This window comes from Mauremys mutica, chromosome 5, assembly GCF_020497125.1.
Source record: "Mauremys mutica isolate MM-2020 ecotype Southern chromosome 5, ASM2049712v1, whole genome shotgun sequence".
NCBI lineage: Eukaryota > Metazoa > Chordata > Testudines > Geoemydidae > Mauremys > Mauremys mutica.
The window spans coordinates 70,904,256-70,927,313 of NC_059076.1; the positions used below are offsets into that span (position 1 = coordinate 70,904,256).

General features: G+C 40.2%; 1 protein-coding gene across 2 annotated transcripts in view; it reads left to right on the forward strand.

Annotated features, from left to right (window-relative positions):
* Positions 1-20,851, forward strand: part of CPE (carboxypeptidase E) — a 103,526-nt gene extending 82,675 nt beyond the window's left edge. For both annotated transcript variants that reach the window (XM_045019199.1, XM_045019200.1), the window contains exons 3-9: positions 1,322-1,489; positions 2,593-2,710; positions 5,234-5,416; positions 12,773-12,912; positions 14,479-14,578; positions 16,842-16,960; positions 18,763-20,851. In XM_045019199.1, coding sequence (XP_044875134.1) covers positions 1,322-1,489; positions 2,593-2,710; positions 5,234-5,416; positions 12,773-12,912; positions 14,479-14,578; positions 16,842-16,960; positions 18,763-18,861 — 927 coding nt within the window. In that variant the 3' untranslated portion in view covers positions 18,862-20,851. The remainder of the gene's footprint in view (positions 1-1,321; positions 1,490-2,592; positions 2,711-5,233; positions 5,417-12,772; positions 12,913-14,478; positions 14,579-16,841; positions 16,961-18,762) is intronic.
* Positions 20,852-23,058: the final 2,207 nt, after the last annotated feature.

The following is a 23,058-nucleotide window of genomic DNA, read 5'->3' on the forward strand; positions in this document are numbered from 1 at the left end:
GACTTTCATAGGAGTTTGTCCGCATAAGAACTTCAGTATTTGATCTTTTAGAAATAATGTGACCTGAAGCATGATAATACAAATCTGAACTTTCTGCCATGAAAGGCTGCCTTTCCTAAGAGAATTTGCCTTTAACCTCAGCTTTAAGCTACTAACACTCACTGATCTGCAATAATCCAACTCTAGGGTCAAATCCCAAAGTCTTCTCACAGTGCAAATTCACATAAAACACTGTTGACTTCAGTGGGAGTTTTGCCTTAGTAAGTGATGACTAAAGGCTTTGGTCCAGGGTGCAAATTTATTTTAGGTTTGTGCTGATTCTTTCTGCATAACATTTCAAAGATACAGCCTTCCCTGTCCATCATACAGCTAAAGCTCTCATCCAAGCTGTCATCATCTTGTGTCTCAGTTACTGCAACATCCGGCTCTCGGCCTTGGCAAATGCAATCTTGCCCTGCTCATATCCATTCAGAATCCTGCTCCTTAGATCATTTTCCTAGCCCATATCACCCCTCTTTTTGAATCTCTCCACTGGCCTCACCTTTCCCTGTAACATCAAATATGGGGGGAGGGATAGCTCAGTGGTTTGAGCATTGGCCTGCTAAACCCAGGGTTGTGAGTTCAATCCTTGAGGAGGCCACTTAGGGATTTGGGGCAAAAATTGGTCCTGCTAGTGAAGGCAGGGGGCTGGACTTAATGACCTTTCAAGGTCTCTTCCAGTTTTAGGAGATTGGTATATCTCCTATTTAAAAAAAAAATATATATATATATAAGTTGCTAGTATTCACTTTCCAGGCACTTCATAGTCAATCCCACTCTTTCTATCATCTCTCTTTCACTATCCACCTGTTGCTGCTTTCTGATTTGCCGATGATGCTGACCTTCACCATCACAAGCACTTTCATGCCTTCTTCCATGCTGCCCCTCACATCTGGAAGGTGGTCCCCTTAAATATCCACAAAACTACCTTCAACTCCTTCATCAAAACTCTCCTTTGCTATGATGTCTACAAAAACCATGGCAATGGTTAGGCTGCTGTTGTGCAAAGACCACTGCCTGTCACCTATATTGTCTCGTTTACTTGTACTCCCCCATCTTTATCCATCTGTTGTCTCTCTCTGATAATTAGATTGTAAGCCCTTTGGGGCAGGATCTTTTTGTTCTGTTTTGTACAGTGCCTAGTACAGTGTAGTCCTGGGCTAGGACTGGGGCCCCTGTGTGCTACAGTAATACAAATAATAATATTAATACATATGTGTTGGTCTGTACAGATGGCCTGAATTACTTTTGTTTTCCCTTTCTGTTCCCTCTTCCCTTTCAGCCTGGTGAACTCAAAGACTGGTTTGTTGGCCGAAGTAATGCTCAAGGAATAGACCTGAACCGTAATTTCCCTGACCTGGATAGAATAGTTTATGTTAATGAGAGAGAAGGTGGCCCAAACAATCACCTACTGAAAAACATGAGGAAAGCTGTGGACCAGAATCCTAAGGTAAATAATGTCGTGTACTTTCCACCAAATCATTGAGTGTGTTTCATCCTTTTCCATAGAGAGCTCTCTTGCTGGCTCTTACATCAAGAAGCCTATGTTTTTAAATAAATAAGACAAAGTTCTGGACTTGGACTATTTTGTTACTTAAACTAATCTATTTTGTGGTCTTAAATCTGTCAGCTCCTAGTGCACCATTAATTTCCTTCTATTGAACGTTTCATAAACTGGATTCCTCCTTTTATGTAGCAAGTCTTCTTTGGTCCATTCTGTTAGTTCACAGTCACTCTCCTTAACTCCAACCTTAATTTTTTTAAGACCAGAGATTATGAAGTCATCCTTGACTTTGTCTCCTACATTTTCCTTGTCGATCAGACAGCCCTGGTATTGCCATCTGTGGAACTCTGCCAGAATTCACTTATACATTGATCTTCCCTGTTGGAAACTCAGTTCTTGTTTATGTACCCATATTCTTAAATATATATGGGTTTAACACATCTGGAGGGGTTTTGCCTACTTCTGATCTTCACATGCAGAATGCTTCAGGAACTATTCCTGGTACACTGATGTACACTGTTAGGTGGCTATGGCTCTAAAAGCCAGCTTTTGATTACAGATTTTGACAACCTGTTGATGAAAAGTTGATGAAAATTAAACCCAGCTCATCACTGGTTTAATTTTACTATCTATCCATTGTACAGCATAGAATGTACAGTGGACGTCACTGAAATCAACATTTATTTTTTCATGGCTTTCAAAATTACCACAATATTTGCAATATTTCTTTTGCTATGTGTAGCAGGGTAAAGTCAAACACTGAAATGCAATAAATATAGAGTATAATTCTGATCTAATTTACACCTTTTTCCTTTGATGTGAATTCACCAAAGTCAATGGAGCTACTCCAGACTGACATCTGTAGAAGGGCCTAATGTCAATCAGCTGCCTTGAAGCCAGTTGAAAGATTCTCATTGACTTAGATGGATTGGGCCAGAAGTGTGATCAGAATCAAGCCTGTAACTTGTATTTTAAAGGCATTAGACTGCTGGGTATGTTACTACATGGACTATCAAGGTTAATTGCTGAAAATATCTGTTTTGTTATAGCTTGCTCCTGAAACTAAAAGTATCATTCACTGGATTATGGATATTCCCTTTGTCCTCTCAGCCAACCTTCATGGAGGAGACCTTGTTGCAAACTATCCATATGATGAAACGCGCAGTGGTGTGTATTATACATTTAGCTTCATATGTCGAAAGACACAAATAGGATGTAGACATGCTATCCTTCCATGGCTGCTAACTAAGATTCACTTTCCAAATCATAGAAGTGTAGGACTGGAAGGGACCTCAATAGGTCATCTACACTCATGGCAGGACTAAGTATTATCTAGACCATTCCTGACAGGTGTTTGTCTAACCTGCTCTTAAACCCCCCCAGTGACAGAGATTCCACAGCCTCCGTAGGCAATTTGTTCCAGTGTTTAACTGGAAGTTTTTCCTAATGTCCAACCTAAACCTCCCTTGCTGCAATTTAAGCCCATTGCTTCTTGTCCTATCATCAGAGGTTAACGAGAACACTTTTTTTTCCACCTTCCTCATTAAAACAACCTTTTATGTACTTGAAAATTGTTATGTCCCCCCTCAAGCTCCTCTTTAGACTAAACAAACCCATTTTTTTCAATATTTCCTCATAGGTCATGTTTTCTAGACCTTTAATCATTTTTGTTGCTCTTTTCTGGACTTTCTCCAATTTGTCCACATCATTCCTGAAATCTGCCCAGAACTGGACACAATATTCTAGCTGAGGCCTAATCAGCTAGGAGTGGAGTGGAAATACCACGCAACTGTATAGTAATGACCCATTCAAATAGAATATTCATTAATTAATTATATTTATTGGTTCAAAGATAGTTAACATGTAATCTTTCACGCTAGTTTTTGAAGATACATTTTCTACAGTTATAAGGGCCTGATTTCAGTGGGGTTACTTGGCATATAATTGGTATAACACAGTGGAGAATCAGGTTTAGAAAATTTTATCCATTTGCACTATAATTTTAGTGCAAACCTATAATGATGAATTAATTGAGAAGATCCTGAAACAGTTACCTTACATCAGCAAACTTTTACAGTTGTGCCCCCACCTTACCATTAATGGAATCTGTCCTTGCCCCGCCCACTACTGCATAGCCAAGGCTTCCTTAGCCGTGGAGCATAGGCTGAAGATGAAGCTGGGGGCAGAAATGGGGATGGGGGGGCAGCTGGATCTAGAGGGGGAGCTGGTCTGGGGGCAGAGAGGGAATGAAGGCAGAGCCAGGCTGGGAGTTGAGCAGTGGGGTGGAGTGGAACTGGGACTGGGGGGCAGAGGTGGTCTGGGGAGAGTGAATGAGGGCATAGCTTGACTGGGGGCAGAGTGGAGCTCAGACTGGGGTTGGAGCTAGTCAGGGCAGAGCAGGATTGTGGGGTGAACAGGGTTAGGGGAGGAGCAAGGGTGGGGACGAAGCTGGTCTGGGACTGGAAGGGGGGGGGGTTGGAAACATGGCACTCCCTCCCTGTCTCCCGTGAAGCCTGGCCCCAGCTCCTCTACAGAGTGCACCTCCCCAAACATTCTTAAGGGGGCGTGCCCCACAGCTTGGGGACCATTGCCCTACATTATATCCTTTTTAGTCATACACCAGATTTTCCTAATCAGGGAGAGGGGAATGGGTTTTGAGGGTCTGGACACCTGTCAGTGAAGAAATGGTAGTTAAATATTGAGTCATAAGTCTAGGAACTTCCCAAGCAAAGTGACTTAGATGGTATAAAAGCAAAAGCAGCTTGGGTGATATCCTGCCTCTGCTGAAGTCAATGGGGCTTTTACCATTAACTGTTGTGGAGCCAGGATTTCACCCTTTCTGTCCCCACTGTATAACTCGCCATGTCATCCTCATCATCTGTCTGAAGTATAGTCCACATATTTGGTAATTACCACATGACAATGAACCAGTGGTTATATGTACAATAGCTGACATGTAAGCAGAGGCTGTTTATTTATGGCTTGCAAACATTAGTGATATTCTTAGCTGAAAGAGTTCTTTATGATGTCAAGATTTAACTATTGGTACTTTAATAAATGCAGTCATGGAAGTGACGTGTATGTTAGTGAAAATAACTGTATTGCAGTTTCTCCTTCACTAGCACTGCTCAGCAATATGTAGTCTGTTATAAAATGGTTCACTCTGCAGCAGAATCATTTTACCAGTTTGCACATAGTATTATTGTTTTATTTCTTCAACCACTAACATGTGCACAGGCTTAAAACGAATAACGATCTGATCTTATTTGTAACCCTTGTCCTTCTTCAATTCATTTTCTCCCTATTGTTTGATACTCTCACTCATCATATCATTTAATAGTAGATTGTAAACTCTTTAGGGAAAGACTTTTTTTTGCTTCTTTGGTCTGTAAAATGCCTAGCACAATTTGGGGGTGTTTGGTACTGTAAAATTAATAACAATAATATTAATACAGGTATATAAATAATGAATATTAATATTGATATGAATATTTTAAATAGCAATACAGATCATATTAACATTTGAAGTAATAGAATTATTATTAAATATTAATTTTATTTTGCTATATGTGCTCTGGATACTTTACAGAAAAGTAAAAGAGACAGTCCCTGCCCTAATGAGTTAATAATCCAGTAGTCCTAGTCTGTATGACTAACCTGCTAATCCATGTGTCTGACTTTTTATTCTAGGTAGCACTCATGAATACAGCTCCTGCCCTGATGATGCGATTTTTCAAAGCTTAGCTCGGGGCTATTCATCTTTTAATCCAGCCATGTCTGATCCAAACAGACCACCATGTCGTAAGAATGATGACGACAGTAGTTTTGTAGATGGAACAACCAACGGTGGTGCTTGGTACAGTGTTCCTGGAGGTCAGTGCCACTTCATGGTACAGTACAGATTCAGTTGCTTTTGAGGATGGTCAGTAATTGTGGTTACTTTAAAAATCAATCAGATATTCAGTGACAAATTAATAGAACAAAATTGCTGGTGTAACACAAGCTGAATCTCAGATGGATCCTTAGGGAATATTTTCTTAACTACTGGAGCCGCAAAACTCCCATGAAGCAAATGGGAGGTAAGCATGGAACTCCTTATGTGCTCAGCTCAGAACATACACAAAGTGAAAAGGGAATCTGACCAGGATGCCTGTTAAAATGTTATCTTTCACCCTACACACCCAGCAGACTCAGAATGTTTAAGCAATTCAGTTCTGAGACAACTGCAATTAAGCCATTTTCTACAGTTAGAGAGCAATTAAAAATTATTTGTCTTTTTTCACAAAAAGGTTTTATCTCCAGGTTTGTAACAGATAATTCAGAGAATAAATGTTAAAAAATAATGGCTGTATAAACCATTGAAATATTGATTTTTATACATGCACAGTAGAAAAATGCCCACTAAACACAGTTACACTATTGCTTATGGGAGTATGGAGTAATTTATCACTACTGACGATCTAAGAGAAAAAAAGAAAGATACCTGGTAAGGGATGGCAGACTGCTGACCGCTATTCACTGTGGGCCCAATCTTGAAAGGTGCAGAGTGCCTTCTAGGAGGTGTTTAGGGCCCTAGTCTATGCCACTGTAGACAATGGAAGTTTTGCCCTCAGTTTCAATGGGAGCCCAAACAGGGCCTTAGATTCCTGCATCCGTTTCTCATTTCTTGCCTCCTCCCTATCAGTGGATCCTCAGACTCAATCAGGTATCAGAGGGGTAGCCGTGTTAGTCTGGATCTGTAAAAGCAACAAAGAATCCTGTGGCACCTTATAGACTAACAGACGTTTTGCAGCATGAGCTTTCGTGGGTGAATACCCACTTCTGTGGGTATCTGAAGAAGTGGGTATTCACCCACGAAAGCTCATGCTGCAAAACGTCTGTTAGACTCAATCAGAGCTCTCTGCAGGGTCCAATGGAGGTGGCAGGTGTGATGGGCTGGATCACAGAAACCCCCTTGGGGCTGCCAACTGATGTGTCAAGACTACTACTGCCCCTGCCTTCCCTGCCAGCTTGGGACTCCAGAACCCTGCCTGGTTGTGCCAGACACACTTGCTGGCTACAACACAGACTCAGGTCTGAACCACATCCCACAAGCTGCAGGCTTAACTGAAAGCAGCTTAAGAAGTGTTCCTGTCTCTAACACTCAGATGCCCAACTCCCAATGGGATCCAAACCCCAAATAAATCCATTTTACCCTGTATAAAGCTTACACAGGGTAAACTCATAAATTGTTTGCCCTCTATAACACTGATAGAGAGAGATGCACAGCTGTTTGCCCCTCCCCCCCGGTATAAATACATATTCTGGGTTAATTAATAAGTAAAAAGTGATTGTGTTAAATACTTGGAACCACTTAAATCCTACTTCTTGTAATAACAGACAGAACAAAGTGAATTACCAAGTAAAATAAAATAAAACACGCAAGCCTAAGCCTAATACAGTAAGAAACTGAACACAGATAAAATCTCACCCTCAGAGATGTTCCAATAAGCCTCTTTTACAGACAAGCCTCCTTCTAGTTTGGGTCTAGCAATCACTCACACCCCTGTGGTTACTGTCCTTTGTTCCAGTTTCTTTCAGGTATCCTTTGGGGGTGGAGAGACTATCTCTTGAACCAGCTGAAGACAAAATGGAGGGGTCTTCCAATGGTTTAAATAGATTTTCTCTTGTGGGTGGAGACTCCCTCCTATGCAAAGTCCAGCTCCAAGATGGAGTTTTGGAGTCACATGTCCATGCATGACTCAGAACTTGCCGGTAGCAGCCATGGTTCACATGCTACCTTGAATGTCCTCAAGTAGACTTCTTTTGTGGATTGGAGCCTTCCAAGATCCATTGTCCATTAAGTGTTTCTTGACTGGGCACTTTAGAAAGCAATTTGCAAGTTAAGAAGCTTCCCAAATGCCTTACTAAGGTTACTTAAAATCAAACAAGTACACAGCCAATATTCATAACTTTGAATACAAAAATGATACATGCACACAAATAGGATTAATAGATTCAGTAGATCATAACCTTTACAGAGATATGTTATGTGGCATATGTAGCATAAAACGTATTCCGGTTATGTCATATATACATTCATAAGCATATTTCCATAAAGCATTATGGGATGCAATGTGGTAGAGGTCGTTGACCCCCTTTACTATGTGGGGAAAGAAATAGTTCCACTCGTAGGCCTCAGGGGCATGAATTAGACTTTTGTCGGAGCAAAGAACTGAGTTAAAACTAAACTCCCATTTAAGTCAATGGAAGCTTGAGCTGGTTGGAAAAATTCCAGTGAAACTTCTCTGGTCAGAATTTGCCAATTTATTGAAATATTTGGCATAGAGGGTTCAATTTTGATTAAGTTCCTCTGGAAACCTGCCTAGTTATCTGCCAGATTGTCTGCCCAGCTCTCTGGCAATTCCAGGGTCTGCAGCTCCAGGGCAGCCCTCCTGCTGATTCCAAATGATTCCATCCACATTAGACATGCTGAAGCCCAGGACTTTGCAATTGCAGCTCTGGGCTACTGTGAGCTGGGCGGGGTCCAGGCACCTGAACTTAGAGTAGGGAACATGTCTGTCATACACTCACAATGCCCCCACTGCTGGGTTTAGGAAGTATAGAAGAGGAAGCTGCCTGGTTTGAATGTGGAGGGAACAACAACTAGATTTCCAGAGGTGGCAAAACAGATTGGGAGGATCCACCAGGGAGTGTGAAAACTGGAGACTGGTGGGGTGTGCAGGGAGGAAGGAAGAGGGAAATGTATATGGAGTTGGGGTTGGGGAAGACTGACTGACTTGCTGGTCAGGAATATTAGGGCAGGGAACCAGAAGCAAGGGAGAGATGGGGCTGCCTGGGTAAGGAGATTGGGAAGGGGACTAGGATCCAGGGGGAAGAGTAGGACTGACTGGGCAAAGAGACTGGAACTGGAAGCCAGGGAAGGAAACGGGGGATGAAGACTGGGAGCCAATCGATGGGGGAGACTGAGATTAGATGAATGATGAAAATAGCAGGCTAGTTAGGAGGAGTCTGGGGTCCCTTACACAAATCTCCTTCATTGCAAATCCTGATTCATTTCAGTGTATTGAATGAGGAGTGGCCCTATGGAAAAAATGTGTGATCTTGCAATTAAAGATTGTATCATAATACATACACATAAAGGGGATGAATTAATCTTACAGAGGGAACCTTAATTCTGGCATTTCCAAAATTTGAGTGCTTGACTCTGCCATCTTAATAATGTTCTCTTAAAGTAGTTTTTGTCTGTGTAATATAGATATACAGTATAATATAGGCAAGAGCAAGAGATAATAGCAAATCATTCCTAACATAAGCCTCCTATGGCAGTTATTCACTCATTACAGTTTAATGCTGTAATATGTACAATACTGTACTCCAAGTAGCCCTGCAAGGGCACTTGATCAGCTGAGTCTGATCAGATTCTTGTATCAGCATAAAAATAGCATCTCAAAGCAGCTTAACTTGCTCTGTAATTAGTAAAAGCAACAAAGAATCCTGTGGCACCTTATAGACTAACAGACGTTTTGCAGCATGAGCTTTCGTGGGTGAATACTGTAATTAGTCTATTGTTTAAGTGTCTTTTTATTCTCAGGCACGGCATAAGTCGTGCCTGGCACTTTGTCAGTTCATTGCTGACATAAATCACATTTCATGTTGCCTATTGCTGAATCAAAGCTGAGGACATTTTATTTTGGGTTTTACCAAGAGGCAGGTCGTATGCTCATGCTCTGCATATCACCCCCAAAGCTTTAGTTTGTACCATCCTAAGAACGAATGCTCTGATGTACTTTGTCTTCATATACTACCCATACATATTAATAAAGTATTATACTAGTTCATATATTAACTAGTAACACAGAGGTACGTGGGAGTTGCAGATGCTCAGCAGCTCTGAGGATTTGGCCCCAACATAATATTTATATTTTAAAATGGAAGAAAATTTATTTTGTCCAGATTCTAAACTCATTTATTCCAACGTAAATCCTGTGAAACTCCCTTAACTACAAGGGAGTGGAATAAAAGAACAAAGGGACATTCAACTCACTTGGTTCCCTAGAAAATCCCCACTCTGAACCAGCAATGAGGGACGTGAATCAAAGTTGTAAGTGATAGTCTGAAGTTTGCAAAGCATCAAAAGCCATTCCCAGTAATGACCCAATAATGTACATTATATTATGCATATGTAGCATGATAAAACATTATACATTATGTAAAAGGTGTACATTATACATATGTAGCATAAAACATATACACCTATGTAAAAGGTGAAGTCTGTCCCCCATGCACAGACCCTCCTAATATCCCTTCTCTCCCAAGAGGGTGAGAGGTCATGGCTAGGGGCTGGACAGCTGGCATAGGAGAGGACATTTCCTCTCCAGAATATCACTTACTGTACGCACCATCTCAAAGATCTTTTATTATTCACTTTTTTATTTTTAGGTGTCTCTCTCTCTCTGTGGTGAGTAGGATGGAACGGGGATGGAATGATCAGTCAGCTATGGTGAAAGAGACAATGGGAGGGAATGGTTAAGGGGCAGTTTGTTTAAAAGTGTAACTAGAAAGATGTGTACCTGGGTAAGGCACTTGACTGGGACTGAGGAGACCTTGGTTCAGTTCCTGACTATGCCACAGATATCCTGTGTGACCTTGGGCAAGTCATAGAATATCAGGGTTGGAAGGGACCTCAGGAGGTCATCTAGTCCAACCCCCTGCTCAAAGCAGGACCAACCCCAACTAAATCATCCCAGTCAGGGCTTTGTCAAGCCAGGCCTTAAAAACCTCTAAGGATGGAGATTCCACCACCTCCCTAGGTAACCCATTCCAGTGCTTCACCACCCTCCTAGAGAAATAGTGTTTCCTAACATCCAACCTAAACCTTCCCCACTGCAACTTGAGACCATTGCTCCTTGTTCTGTCATCTGCCACTACTGAGAACAGCCTAGCTCCATTCTCTATGGAACCCCCCTTCAAGAGGTTGAAGGCTGCTATCAAATCCCCCCTCGCTCTTCTCTTTTGCAGACTAAATAACCCCAGTTCCCTCAGCCTCTCCTTGTAAGTCATTTAGTCTCTCTGTGTCAGCTCCCCATCTGTAAAATAGGGATGACAATACTTTCTCCCACTTTCTCTCTCTCTCTCTCAATCATAAGCTTTCTGGGGCAGGGATTGTCTCTTTCTGTCTGTACTGCACATAACATGAGCAGCTCAAATCTTACTTGGGCCTTTAGGTGCAACCTCAGTACAAATAAAGGAGGACACTTCAGTTGAAAAGTGGCAGATTCAAAACTGTATGAAAGAAAAGGCTTTCACACAACACACAGTTAGTCTGTGTAACTCATTAGCACAGCCTGGTAGAGTATGGCAATTCCTATGCGTGTATGAGTTTTGAATTATACGAGTCTATTTGCTCAGGTACCTTTGCAGTACCTGGGCCACAGCTGAGAGCTTTGGGTAAAAAACAAACAACCTTCCCCCCCCCCTATTTTTTAAACAATAAAAACAGAGAAATTGTACAGCAGATATTTTCTGTTTTGTCCAAATGGTCTCTAATGTAATCATGGGAAGATAAATTGGACTTTGGAATAAATGAAGGTTTTGCCTAGCTATTAGAGGCTATAGAAGTAGGCTACAAACAAGTCATGAAATTTGAAAGTTATAGCTTGCAAGGTAACATGAATTCAGGCACATTGCATGTATTGGACCAGATTCTTTACTGTGCCCACCATGAAGGGGCAGGATGGCATCAGGAAGCTGACTGCAGTTCCCTGATTCTGAGGCCAGTTTTGAGATCCCAGTCATGGGAATTTAGAGCAGCCTGGGGACTACTGTAATTGCCCTTTGACAATAATCCATATGGGGATTGCCAAGGTATACTGTTCTTCAGCCAGGCTTCTTCCTGTCCTACACTGAAAACTACAAGGAGGCGGCATAGGAATTGGCTATACAAATCCTGTGCTTTCTGGGAACTCCCCCACAATGGGTGAATCCTCATCCGGGGAAACATAACTGGCTTCCACGCCTCTTTGTGCTGCATGAGTGGTGCAGAGAAGGTGGAGTGGGTGTCACAGAAACTGGTTCGGTAAATATAATGACTCATTGAGGTCAGGCAGATGAACATATAAATGCATAGCTAATCAAAAATACTATTGTACATTTTTAAATTCTCCTAATTAAAGTTGCATTAACAATGTTTTTCATTTATCATTTTCAAGTCTATTTCCCATTTTTTTTACTCTGGTGCTGAGTTTGAAAGAAACAAAAACAAACCAAGAAAAATAAATGCTCTAGCTGATTGGAAATTATAGGCCTCCCTTTCCCCATTCTCCCACCCCAGCTGAAAATTTCAATGAAAATGAAAACATTTCATTTTGGGGATGAGGGTTGTTTGTTTGCAGAAAATCATAGAAAAAATTTTCCGTGGAAAGTAGACCCTAAAAATTGTGATGAAAAGCCTTTTTTTTTTTTTTGCTGAAAAGCAAAATTTTGACCAGCCCTAATAAATACCTCTTTCAAAGTATTTATGTGATGTTTTATTTGCCTTGTCATTAGCTGTCATTCACAGGCTTACAGTGCACATAATGGTCAGTTTCTTTTTTCATCTGGAAATAATTGAACCACACTGGAAATTGTTTTTAGTTCCTAAGGAAGAAAAAAAAAGGGCTTTCCATGCCAAATGTCCCATAGGAATATGCAGGCCAGATGCACGGTCAGATTTGGTACAATCATTACATGCAGTCATGACTGCCAAGAAATTCAGTGTTTTCTGTGAAATGAGCATTTTTAGTGCACTCCGTTCCCCTCCCCCCGAGAACAGTATATTGGGTCTGATTCACCTCTCTCTCATTCTGGTTTAAACTCCAGTAACTTCAGTGGAATTACGCTAGATCAGTGGTTCTCAACCTATTTACCATTGTGTGCCATGTATACAGCTCTCTGTTATGTGGGCCGCATACACACAATATATATACTACCCATATGGCCCAAGGATGTCACATGGGCCACAGCCATGTGCTGATTGGGCTGCAGGTTGAGAACCACTGCTCTAGATTTACACCAATGGGAGAGGAGAATCTGGCCCATTGTGTTTAATGCAGATTTCTCCTAATTCCCCATAGCATTTCATAAATCCCTCCTTGCCAAGAGTTCCACTTTCCACACTGGACACTGTCAGTACATCCTACCTCAGAGTAATGCAAACAGTGTCAACATACCTCTCTGCTGATATTGCAGGAATGCAGGATTTCAATTACCTCAGCAGCAACTGCTTTGAAATCACAGTGGAGCTCAGCTGTGAAAAATTCCCATCAGAGGAAACTCTGAAGAGCTACTGGGAGGACAACAAGAACTCACTTGTCAGTTATATTGAGCAGGTAAATGGTCACAATAGAGTTTTCTGTAGAGTAATACAACTAAACAGAAACTGCCATCCATGTTAATCTGATTATATGCTGTAATTATGATTACTCCACACACATCCATGGGGTAAACCCAGAACTAATAGGTTGTTAAAAATTCAAACCCATCTGGATCTAGATCTGATTTTTGGTTGATATGCTATAGTTAACAAGTATATGCCTGTGATTATGATGAGAAAATTAGCTTGTTAGTACAGCTGTTGAAGAATGGGACACATTTATTCTTGAATAATTTATTTATGAAAAAAATGCCAAAGTTTGCCAGATCAAATATTTGCAATGAATAAATCACAGAGTTTTGCCTGTTAGTTTTATGTGGGATGAAGAGGCAATATATTTGCACTACAGAATTTCACCCTTTTGCTACAGGATCCCCCAGTTAACTGTTTAAAAAAAGCTTCAGCTTTGCACATGGGTTAATTTTAATTAAAATATGGCCTGACAAGGAATTTTCAGAACTGTAGATACCATGACACCTTTAATTGCCTGCTTCTATTGAACTGTTGGCTAGATCACCAAAGTTCAGTTGCTCTCATTTGATAGAGGATTTTACTCACCTTCTGGACTTTCCTACATGATACTTACTGGCCAGATTCTCAGCTATGGCTGAGGAGAGTGCAGTGTTACCCAGTAGAGGGTACATGGCCTTTCTGCTCTCTTGTACTATATGCCAGGCTAATCCTTTGTCATAAATTAGAGCGGTCTAAAGGCTGTTCTTGTCTAAATTATACCAGCTGCTAATGGTGCCTAAACAACAGCTGAAGATCAACAGAGTGTAGAGAAGCCTCAGTTGCATACCCTATCCCCATCTGTACCTGTTGCACCTGGTAGTAGCTCTGCCTGCTAAATGCCCTATACTGGCTGGTGATGCTGGTTTTAGAGCCACAGTCCAATGGTATTGCAACACAAAATGGCCACATCATACCAGAGGACCCAGGGTACAGTCTCCAAATGAGGATTCATGCTCCACTGACGTTAATGTGAGTTTTACCATTAACTACAATAGGAGCGGGATTGGATCTTGTGGGCTCAGTCCTCCAAGGGCTGATTGCTTCATGTAAACGAGCTGGTTTCATTGGGAGTCAGGGCTGCTCACACCTCATCTTAAGTTCTTAACGCCTTGCAGGATCAGACCAAAAATTCTTATATTTGAGAAAACTTAACAGCCTGTGGGAAAGATGTTTATCAGGCTGTCTCCCAACACCTTTCATTGAGTGTGAGAATATTCAATAACAAAAGGATTCAAGGGAATGCATACTTCCCTTCATGGTTCGCTGCACATTTGTGATGAATGCTGCACAGCAAAAAACAAATTAGTCATATCAACAGCTGAACGCCGTTGGCTCATCACTTTGTAATATTCCAGTGTGAGGTTCAGAAATTATCCTTGCTGCTTATTTTCAGCATGTAGCTATGGGGTGGATAACATGCAGTCTTAGATATTTTACTGACTAAAACAGCTGTCTTTTCCTTTAGAAAAAAAGCATAAGTAATTTCCCATGTATCGCTGGCTTTTTTCAGATACATCGGGGAGTGAAAGGATTTGTTAGAGATCTTCAGGGAAACCCGATTGCAAATGCTACCATTTCTGTGGAGGGAATAAACCATGACATTACATCAGGTGGGTATCACACCTTAGGTAATTAACTAAGGAGGAGTGCTAGAATGTATTGCTATGCCTCTGTAGCATGCAACCAGGAGTCACAGCATCTCCGATCTAATCAGAGATCAGTAGCTAAGTGTGCTCAGGCTGCATCAGTACTTAGATGGGAGATATCCTGGGGTTAGGAAGAAGTTTTCCTGGTGGGTAGGATATTTCATATCTGCTATCTGCAGAATTTCTTGCACCTTTCTTTGAAGGTGATGATAGTGGCTGCAGTTGGAGACTGGTTTGGACTACAATCACTGGTCTGATCCAGTGAGCCAATACTTTTAGTCCTAATCCCACATGCTATATGAAGTATTATTGGTGACTCAGTAGGTGACACCTTTCTCTCTGAGAATATGTCTAGACTGTAATTGTAGCTCAGGCTGACATCTCCAAGCTAGCTGGTGTGGCTTCACTGCTCTGGGATATGAGCTAGCAAGATTAAAACTTGTTTAGATACATCAATTTGAACTACAAACACACCAGTGATAGTTCCACAGTGACTTGGGTGTATGTCCAGACTATGTTCTTAACATAGCACTTCCAAAAGTACATTGCTCAAGGATGAAACCTAAAACTCTGCTCCAAATCCCTTGTGATCATTAAAGTTCCCATTGTACTTTTTGCAGGATTAGGAGTGTTAACCCCTAATCTCCTTGCCAAATTCCAGTTTGGGTAATTGCTTTCTGCCTAGATAAGCTCCTTGCTGCTTCAGTGAGATGGTGTACTTTTTCATTTCCTGTTCTAAACATGCTGTTTAGTAGTGTTGTACCTTTTCATCTTTGCTGAATCTTACCCTAGAGATAGATTCAGAGGTAGTTTCACATTGACACTGTGTGAAGTGTTACCTATACATTCATTGTTTGTCATTCTAAACAGCATTTTTTTTTGGTGCAAAGTGCTAATTAAATAAATACATTTCCCATATTTTGTGGACTATTGTATGCTACAGTCATTTCCCTGGCACTGAATCCCACTATTCCACTGAATTGTATTTCATGGGATTACCACCCAGTCCGAGTAGCATTTCCCTTTGTGATGTGCCCACATGTTACAGGCAAAGTGGACAGCAGTGCCACCAACCAGAAGTGAGCTGCATAGGGATTGAGAGAAGGAAAGAAGCTGGGGTGGGGGGAAGAGAGAGAGGAGTATGTCCTCCAGTTGAAAGGTCAAAATGCAATATCAAAAGGTTTAGAAATAAAGTGGTCAAAAGTCAGGAAATCTCAAAAGTGAATGGTGAACCTTAATTCTGCTCCTTTGTGTATGTTTTAACATACAGTCTTGTTACAGTGCCAGCTAATGTAATAGATCATATTTTTTCACAGAATCTGTCTTTTTAAAGAAAAAAACTGGAGAGCACTTTAGTTTGATGCCTCCTGAAGCTTTCTGAATAGAACTTTCACCAACTCTGATTATACTGACACTGTCCATTTTATTTATGAACAATTCTATAATATTCCCCTCTAGGCATGGAAGTTTTTTAAAACAGTGCTGGTGTAGTTGCAGAATTGCTCAGCAAGCATTTAGGAAAATGGCAGTGATTTCAAGTGGCATTGTTGAGTTCCCTTCCAAAGGTTCTTCTAAACTCTGTGTAGTATGAAGGGATGGAGAATTCTTGTCAAAGTGACTTTTGTAAACTCTGAAGTACTACACTATAAACAATGCCCAGTGGGCCTCATTATCCACCCATTGGTGTAAAACTGGTGTAATGGAGTAAACGGTTAGTCCTACTGTGCAGCTTTGGGATTGTGCTTTTTTATTTTTTCCTTCATTGGTTCACTGTAAGGAAAGATTACATAGAATACTCTGGTCCCTCCCTTCACTTATTGGTCAGCCTGAGAAAAATGATGCTTCTCTCACCTGGCTATATAATCTCTAGTATTCTAATCTTGATGGATGGGGATTTATGTCCTTAACTCTCACACATGTTGATGGGTGGCAAACTATATACATTAAAAAGATACTATATACCTAAAGAGATTCCTTATTACAGGGTGACAGTTCTCAGATTACCTATTTCCACAAGAGCTGTATCAGTAGTGAAGGGTGATTTATATTTGTTGAAAACTACTTTTTATAAATAAAAATTGGCTCTCATCATTGCATAATTGCCTGGATATTGAAATCCAGGCTGGTATTTCTGGGATTATATTGTAATGGCATTTACAGCCCATCTTTTTTAGCCTGGGATAATGTGTTTCATTTCTTCAGATTCAATGTTTTTCTTTTTTTTCAGCCAATGATGGTGATTACTGGAGATTGCTTACACCAGGAAACTACAAACTTACAGCCTCAGCACCAGGCTATCTAGCAATAACTAAAAAAGTGGCTGTTCCCTTTAGCCCTGCCATTGGGGTAAGTTCTTCCTCATTGGTTGGTTTGTCTTTCCTTATGTAAAAAGAATAGTGAAGTATTGTTATTTATATTATGTATATTCATATAGTTCATAAAAAACTTAAGTCTAAAGCAAAACCCTAGCTGATTTTCATTCATAACTCTCTATATACTCAAACCTCATCAGTTTAGAAAATGGGTTTGATATCTAGTCAGACTACACACTCTTTCTTTCTAATGCTTGTTGGCTTCCACCAAGCAAGAGCAGTGTTGTTTAAAGGTGTCTCATTTCTTTTGCTACTGGTCTTGCCTCCAAGCAGGAAACACATAGCTGGGTAAAAATTACACACACACACAGATGGACATTGGCATGTTAGTTTAGATTTGATGTTTATTATTAGATTATCTGTTAGGTTCACTCCCTCGGGGGCACCTGGCATTGGCCACTGTCAATAGACAGGATACTGGGCTGGATGGACTTTTGGTCTGACCTAGTATGGCCATTCTTATGTTCTTTTGGCAACTGAATATTCAGTTAAGGTGAAAATCTCCTTAACCTCTATGCAGAGGGCCAGCACTAGAACACTTACACCACTTAAGTCCTACTTTTGGGTTTATTTGGCCCTTCAGTGGGACTTAAGTAATGTATGGGTTTTGGTTTGACCCTCTGCACAAAGGTAAATTTTCCCTTTAAAAACTAAAGTAGGACAAACCTATGTAACTCTGTAGAAGATGCATCAGGGAAGATTTTCGATCAGAGCCTCTCTTTAAAATTATTTCTGGTAGACAATAAACAGTGAGTCAACCTAATATGACACCATTTATTAGGACATACTACAGCACATTGTAGCAGGGTTGCTGTTTACTGAGTGTCCTCTCATGGCCCAAGGTTTCTTGCTACCAATGCCCCTCCCCCTTTTCAGGACCCCTTAATAACTCACAGTTGATACGTAATTAAAACATTCCCCTCCAGCCCCAACCTGAGTCTAGTCAGCCTCCTATAGGTAGAGATACCCCAGCCCTTCTTCAGAGATCTAACTCCAATTCAAAGTCTTTTAGGCTGTATTTGGCAGGAGCTTTGCTTTCTCTGGCTTCCTGGGCCCCACATCCTTCTCCCAGTCAGGGTGTCTAGTAAGAGCTGGGCCCAGTACTCTCAGGCTTCACCTGGCTAAAATTCAGCCTTCTGGTCTGGCTTCTAGGCCCAAACCATTCTCTCACTCTAATAGGAGCTACCATAGCACTCTCAAGGTCTTCCCTACAGAAGCCTGTCACACTCACTGCAGTCTCTACAGTTTTCAAGACTTTATTACTTCCTCCTGCTGCTCTTTTTAGGGCAATCACCTACTCTCTCCCAGGTGTCTGCTTTTGTAATCAGTCTTGGCTAGCTCCAGTCCTCAGTGGGCGAGTCAACCTATTACATACCTAAAATAATGTGGTGTATGTGAGAAGGAACTCTGTGGTGGCATAAGGTAGCATATGTGCTGCTCTGCCATGCAGCAGACAACTACCTGAATTCTGATCTTGGTGTTTTTCTCCCTGTAGTGGTAGGTGGTGGGCAAAGCCACCATGGTAATTCATATCATTGCATGCTAAAGGAGTTTGGTGCCCAGCTGTCATTGAATTTCAATAAAAGTTGGGCACCTAACTCCTTTAGGCTCTTTTGAAAAACCCAGCCTAAAATGAGGGAACTTCCCCCAATAAATATTTGTTCTCCTATAATTCCTTTCAGTTAATTAATCCAAACATGGACTTCCCTTCCCTGCCCTACATTCCCTGCAGCGTGTGTTTAAAAAGTCACCTTTTGGATTGTTTCTCTGACCTAGGTTGATTTTGAGCTGGAGTCATTGTCTGAAAGAAAAGAAGAAGAGAAAGAAGAGTTGATGGAGTGGTGGAAGATGATGTCAGAAACTTTAAATTTCTAAACGAAGTCTTTGAATTCGCAGCTTTTAATCTATTATGTGTTGACTTAGTATAATGTGCTGTGGACAGACCCTATATTTTAGATCTTGTGCAGTTCACAATATTTAACTTTGATTTTTTTTCAGTAATCTTTTGATTAGTACCAGCACTACTTAAAAAATGACTAGGCTACTAACTAGACAAATACAAATTATTAATTTTTATTTCATACTGCTATAGAAAATGTACTCTCCTACATATACGATACACAAAAAAGAGTGAATGTCTCAGCAGCCTAAGTGGAAATACAATCTTCTATGTGTAATTTGCAAGTCCAGAATTTGTAGGTTAACTCTGGATTTAAGAATACCCATAATTCTTAGTCAGTTTCAGATACTGCCAGAAATGTCTGGCGATGTATATGAGCAGAAGATGTTCTGTATTGGGTTATAATGAATGTAGTTGAAAAGGTGTACAATAACAGTTTGGTGTTGTAAGTAATGTTTTACAAGAATTAAAATCCAGTATAAAGTTCTATAAAATTTGGTGGTGGAAGCTATTTAAACAAATAAGAAACAAACGTATAGCTTCATTTTAGTAATGTGGAAGGAACTTGTATAAGTATTTTTACTGAAGACCCAATATTAATAACAGGGGATAATGTAACTTTATCCCTTAATCTGTTACTGATACTCCAAGGTTGGATTTGAGGCTTTTTGGTCACTCACTAACCAAATTAAAATTCTGAATTGCAAAAGAAGAAATGCTGCAAAATGTGCATTTTGTTAATATGCTTCTTGTGCTTGTGGGGTGTTCCCGTGAGGAAAAGGTTCAGTGTTTCAGCTGATATATAACCACTAGACACCCAGTTATGGAAGAACTGACAAAGGTTTCAGTGTGGTTTGGATGAGCAGCCAAAAGTTCCAGTGCTCATCCAAAGCCATCTGACCCTCTTCAATTTACAAAATGGGTTGGAAATCTACGAAGGACAGGCATTCCTTTTAGTGCTCAATGGTCTGAGCCAGGCAGTAGTAGTGTTGTTTGAAACTCTTGTTTGTTCTGCTGCTGGTCTTGTCTAAATCTAGGAGAAACACAGGTGGGTAAAAGTGAAATATATATGTATACTAAAATTTTACCAAAATATTTTACAAGGAAAAAATATACATTTCAGTTCTGGAAAAAATTTTGGACCTCCAGTTTATTTTTAATTATCTGAACCAGTTTGTTTCATTATTTAGTCCATGAAAAATGAAACTTTCAGGTGTCTAAATGTAAAAGTATAAACATAGACTACCAGATCCTCAGCTGGTGTAAACTGACATGGTTACATTGAAATCAATGGAACTATGCCATTTTATACCAGCTAGGATCTGACTGAAAGTTTAGAGTGTATTGCTGTGTGTCATTTAATTTAGGATCAGGTGTTTGACTTTTTTCCCCAATGAGTAATGGAACAGAAGAAATAGAATATTGTATCATCCTCTCTCAAATAAATCTGTAGTTTTATTAGCCTGCATTTTCAGTCAATGGGGGTTGTAGGATTGAAAATTAGATCATCAGTTTCCAGTCTTGCTCCCATTGAAGTCAATGTGAAAACTACCATTTACTTCATGTGTTCAGGAAGAGACCCTAACTTGATCTGCTTAAGATTCTAGCTTGACATTCACAGCAAATTGTGTCCTTGGACTTCCTGCATTCCTTAAACATAGCTCTTTAACTTTTAAAATAAAATGCCCAAGATACTGCATATGTTCCTATACTGAACACTAATGAAAATGAATAATCTGATTCCTGTTGAACCAAAAAATGACTGTGTAACATGTAGATCATTGCTACAGTAAAGCAGTAGACACTGGACTACAAATCCCAAGGGAACTCTTCTAGTAAGAATCATGCTGAAGAACCTTTGTAACAAACACAAAAAAAGACATCGATGCACAGACATTTTGGTAAAAAAAAAATGTAACCTTCACCTCCCACCCCAGTGTGTGTAAAAAGTCGAGGAGACACAGACACAAACACCTACTACATAGCTTAAAATGTAGAGACATTAAATACAAACCCACTTGTCTGTATGATTATATGTTTGGAACTACTGATCTGGGTTCAGATAAAATGGGCAAAAGAAAAAAAAATGGTATGAATTAAAACAAAGGAGTGCTAGCATTTGGCAATGGCTACAAAGTTGCTTTCAGCCTGTAAATTCTTGTAATAAGGCAAGTGTACATTTGTACAAAATACAACATAAAACAGCATAATGTTAGGCCAGAAGGTGTTGTTATATGGAGCAACTCCTATCATGTAGCCAATTTTTCTGCATAGGGAATTCTGTGGTATAGTGCAGACATTACATCAAACTGAACCTCATAATGTATTTCTAAGCCTTGCTTGTATTCCATGCATGCCATTATCCGGTCTATTGTTTTATGCATTTGTAAATGAAATGTAATGTCTCCTAAGCTATCATTGTTTTACTTCAGATGTTTGCTTGCTATTAGTTGTACTGAAACAGGCTGAAGTAATTAAATATTACAGCACCAGAACCACTGCCACTGTTCTTACTGTATGTAAAAATGCTTAAGAACAGTATAATCAGGAGTGACAATAAATAGTTTATGTAGCTTCTCTAGCTGAACTGATCTGTGCTGTAGGATTGTGTACGTTGCAATGGAAGATTAAAAGTGTGTTACGTGATGCAGAGTTCTTTGGTTGAAAAAGGCACATACTGTACTCTTGTACAATAAATAGACGGGTCTGTTTAAAATGTAAAATGTATGAGTACATTCTATGGCCAACTTCCGCCCCCCTTTTCATTTCCTAAATGCTGAAAGGGCCCAGAATGTGTGCCATGTTTCAAGTGTTGATCTTACTGCAGTATTTCTGAGAACCCCTATATTTAGAATGGCAGATACCATAGTTAACAATAATGCAGGTGACAAATGTCCAGCTATTAATATGCTCACTATTTCAGTATTGCCAACCCCAGCATTCAAAAATCATAAATTTTAAAAATCATGAGATTTAAAAAAACAAAACATGTTGGGTTCTTTTTTCTTTACCTTTTGGTTTCTGAACCTCTAGGATGCACTTGGTTCATGTTTCCAAGCTTTTTCTACACAACCATGTGGGCCAGAAACTTACTTTAAAAAAAAAATGAAAAACAGGCTCTCACATAATCCTATGCCTCCAGGAGCAAAGGCTCTAAGACAGACACCACAAGATTGCAAGAGTACAGCAGTATTGCCAATATCTTTGCAATAGTGATTAAGGGGCTTGTAGTATAACTGTATTGGGTGGCCTTCAGACATTGATTTCTGCTCAGCCTGTCTCCTTCACTTTGCTCCTCTGAGCCCTAGATATTATATTTCAACATTAATTTTTACAACCAACACAAGCACCTTTTATTACAGATCTAGATCTACACTGAATTAAATGCAAGACTGAATAATGCACTCTGTATAGTATCGTTATGGCCTTTATATTACATTTTTTATTATCTCAAGGTACCACAGATTGTTATACTGAAGACACGATTGCATGGAAGAGGTCATCCACGAGAAAAGCTGGCAGTTTTAGGAACTGTGTAGGGGACAGTTGGGGCAGTCAGCATCTGGGAAAGTTATTGGAAACAGTTCAGCATTGTGATATTAGCTAGATTAGTGGTTCTCAAAGTTTTATATTGGAGACCCCTTTCACCCCTTTCAAGCCTCTGAGTGTGACCCCCCCTTTATAAATTAAAACACTTTTTATATTTAACACTATTATAAATGCTGGAGGTGAAGTGGGGTTTGGGGGTAGAGGCTGACAGCTCACAACCCCCCATGTAATAACCTCATGACCCCTGGAGGGATCACAACCCCCAGTTTGAGAAACTCTGAGCTAGATCTTTCTGCTAAATATTCAGCAACAAAATGCTACAAGCAGATTGGAGCCCTAGAATCAGTGCAATCAACATCTTATCTGTACATTTAGGGCCTGATCTAAAGCTGAGAGAAATCAATAGAAACCCCTTTAATTGGGCTTTGTTTCAGGCTCCTAGTCAGATATCTACATGGTTGTCCCAGACATGTAGGAAGAAAGACAAAATGGAAGGTTTGTGTGGTTTAATTAGGCTGCAACTTATTAACTTCACTCATCTGGGAACTAATTAGCAAAAACTCATAGTACAGGTCATGATTCCTTCCTTAATCATTTCCACCTGGTGACATTTGCTGTTAGTC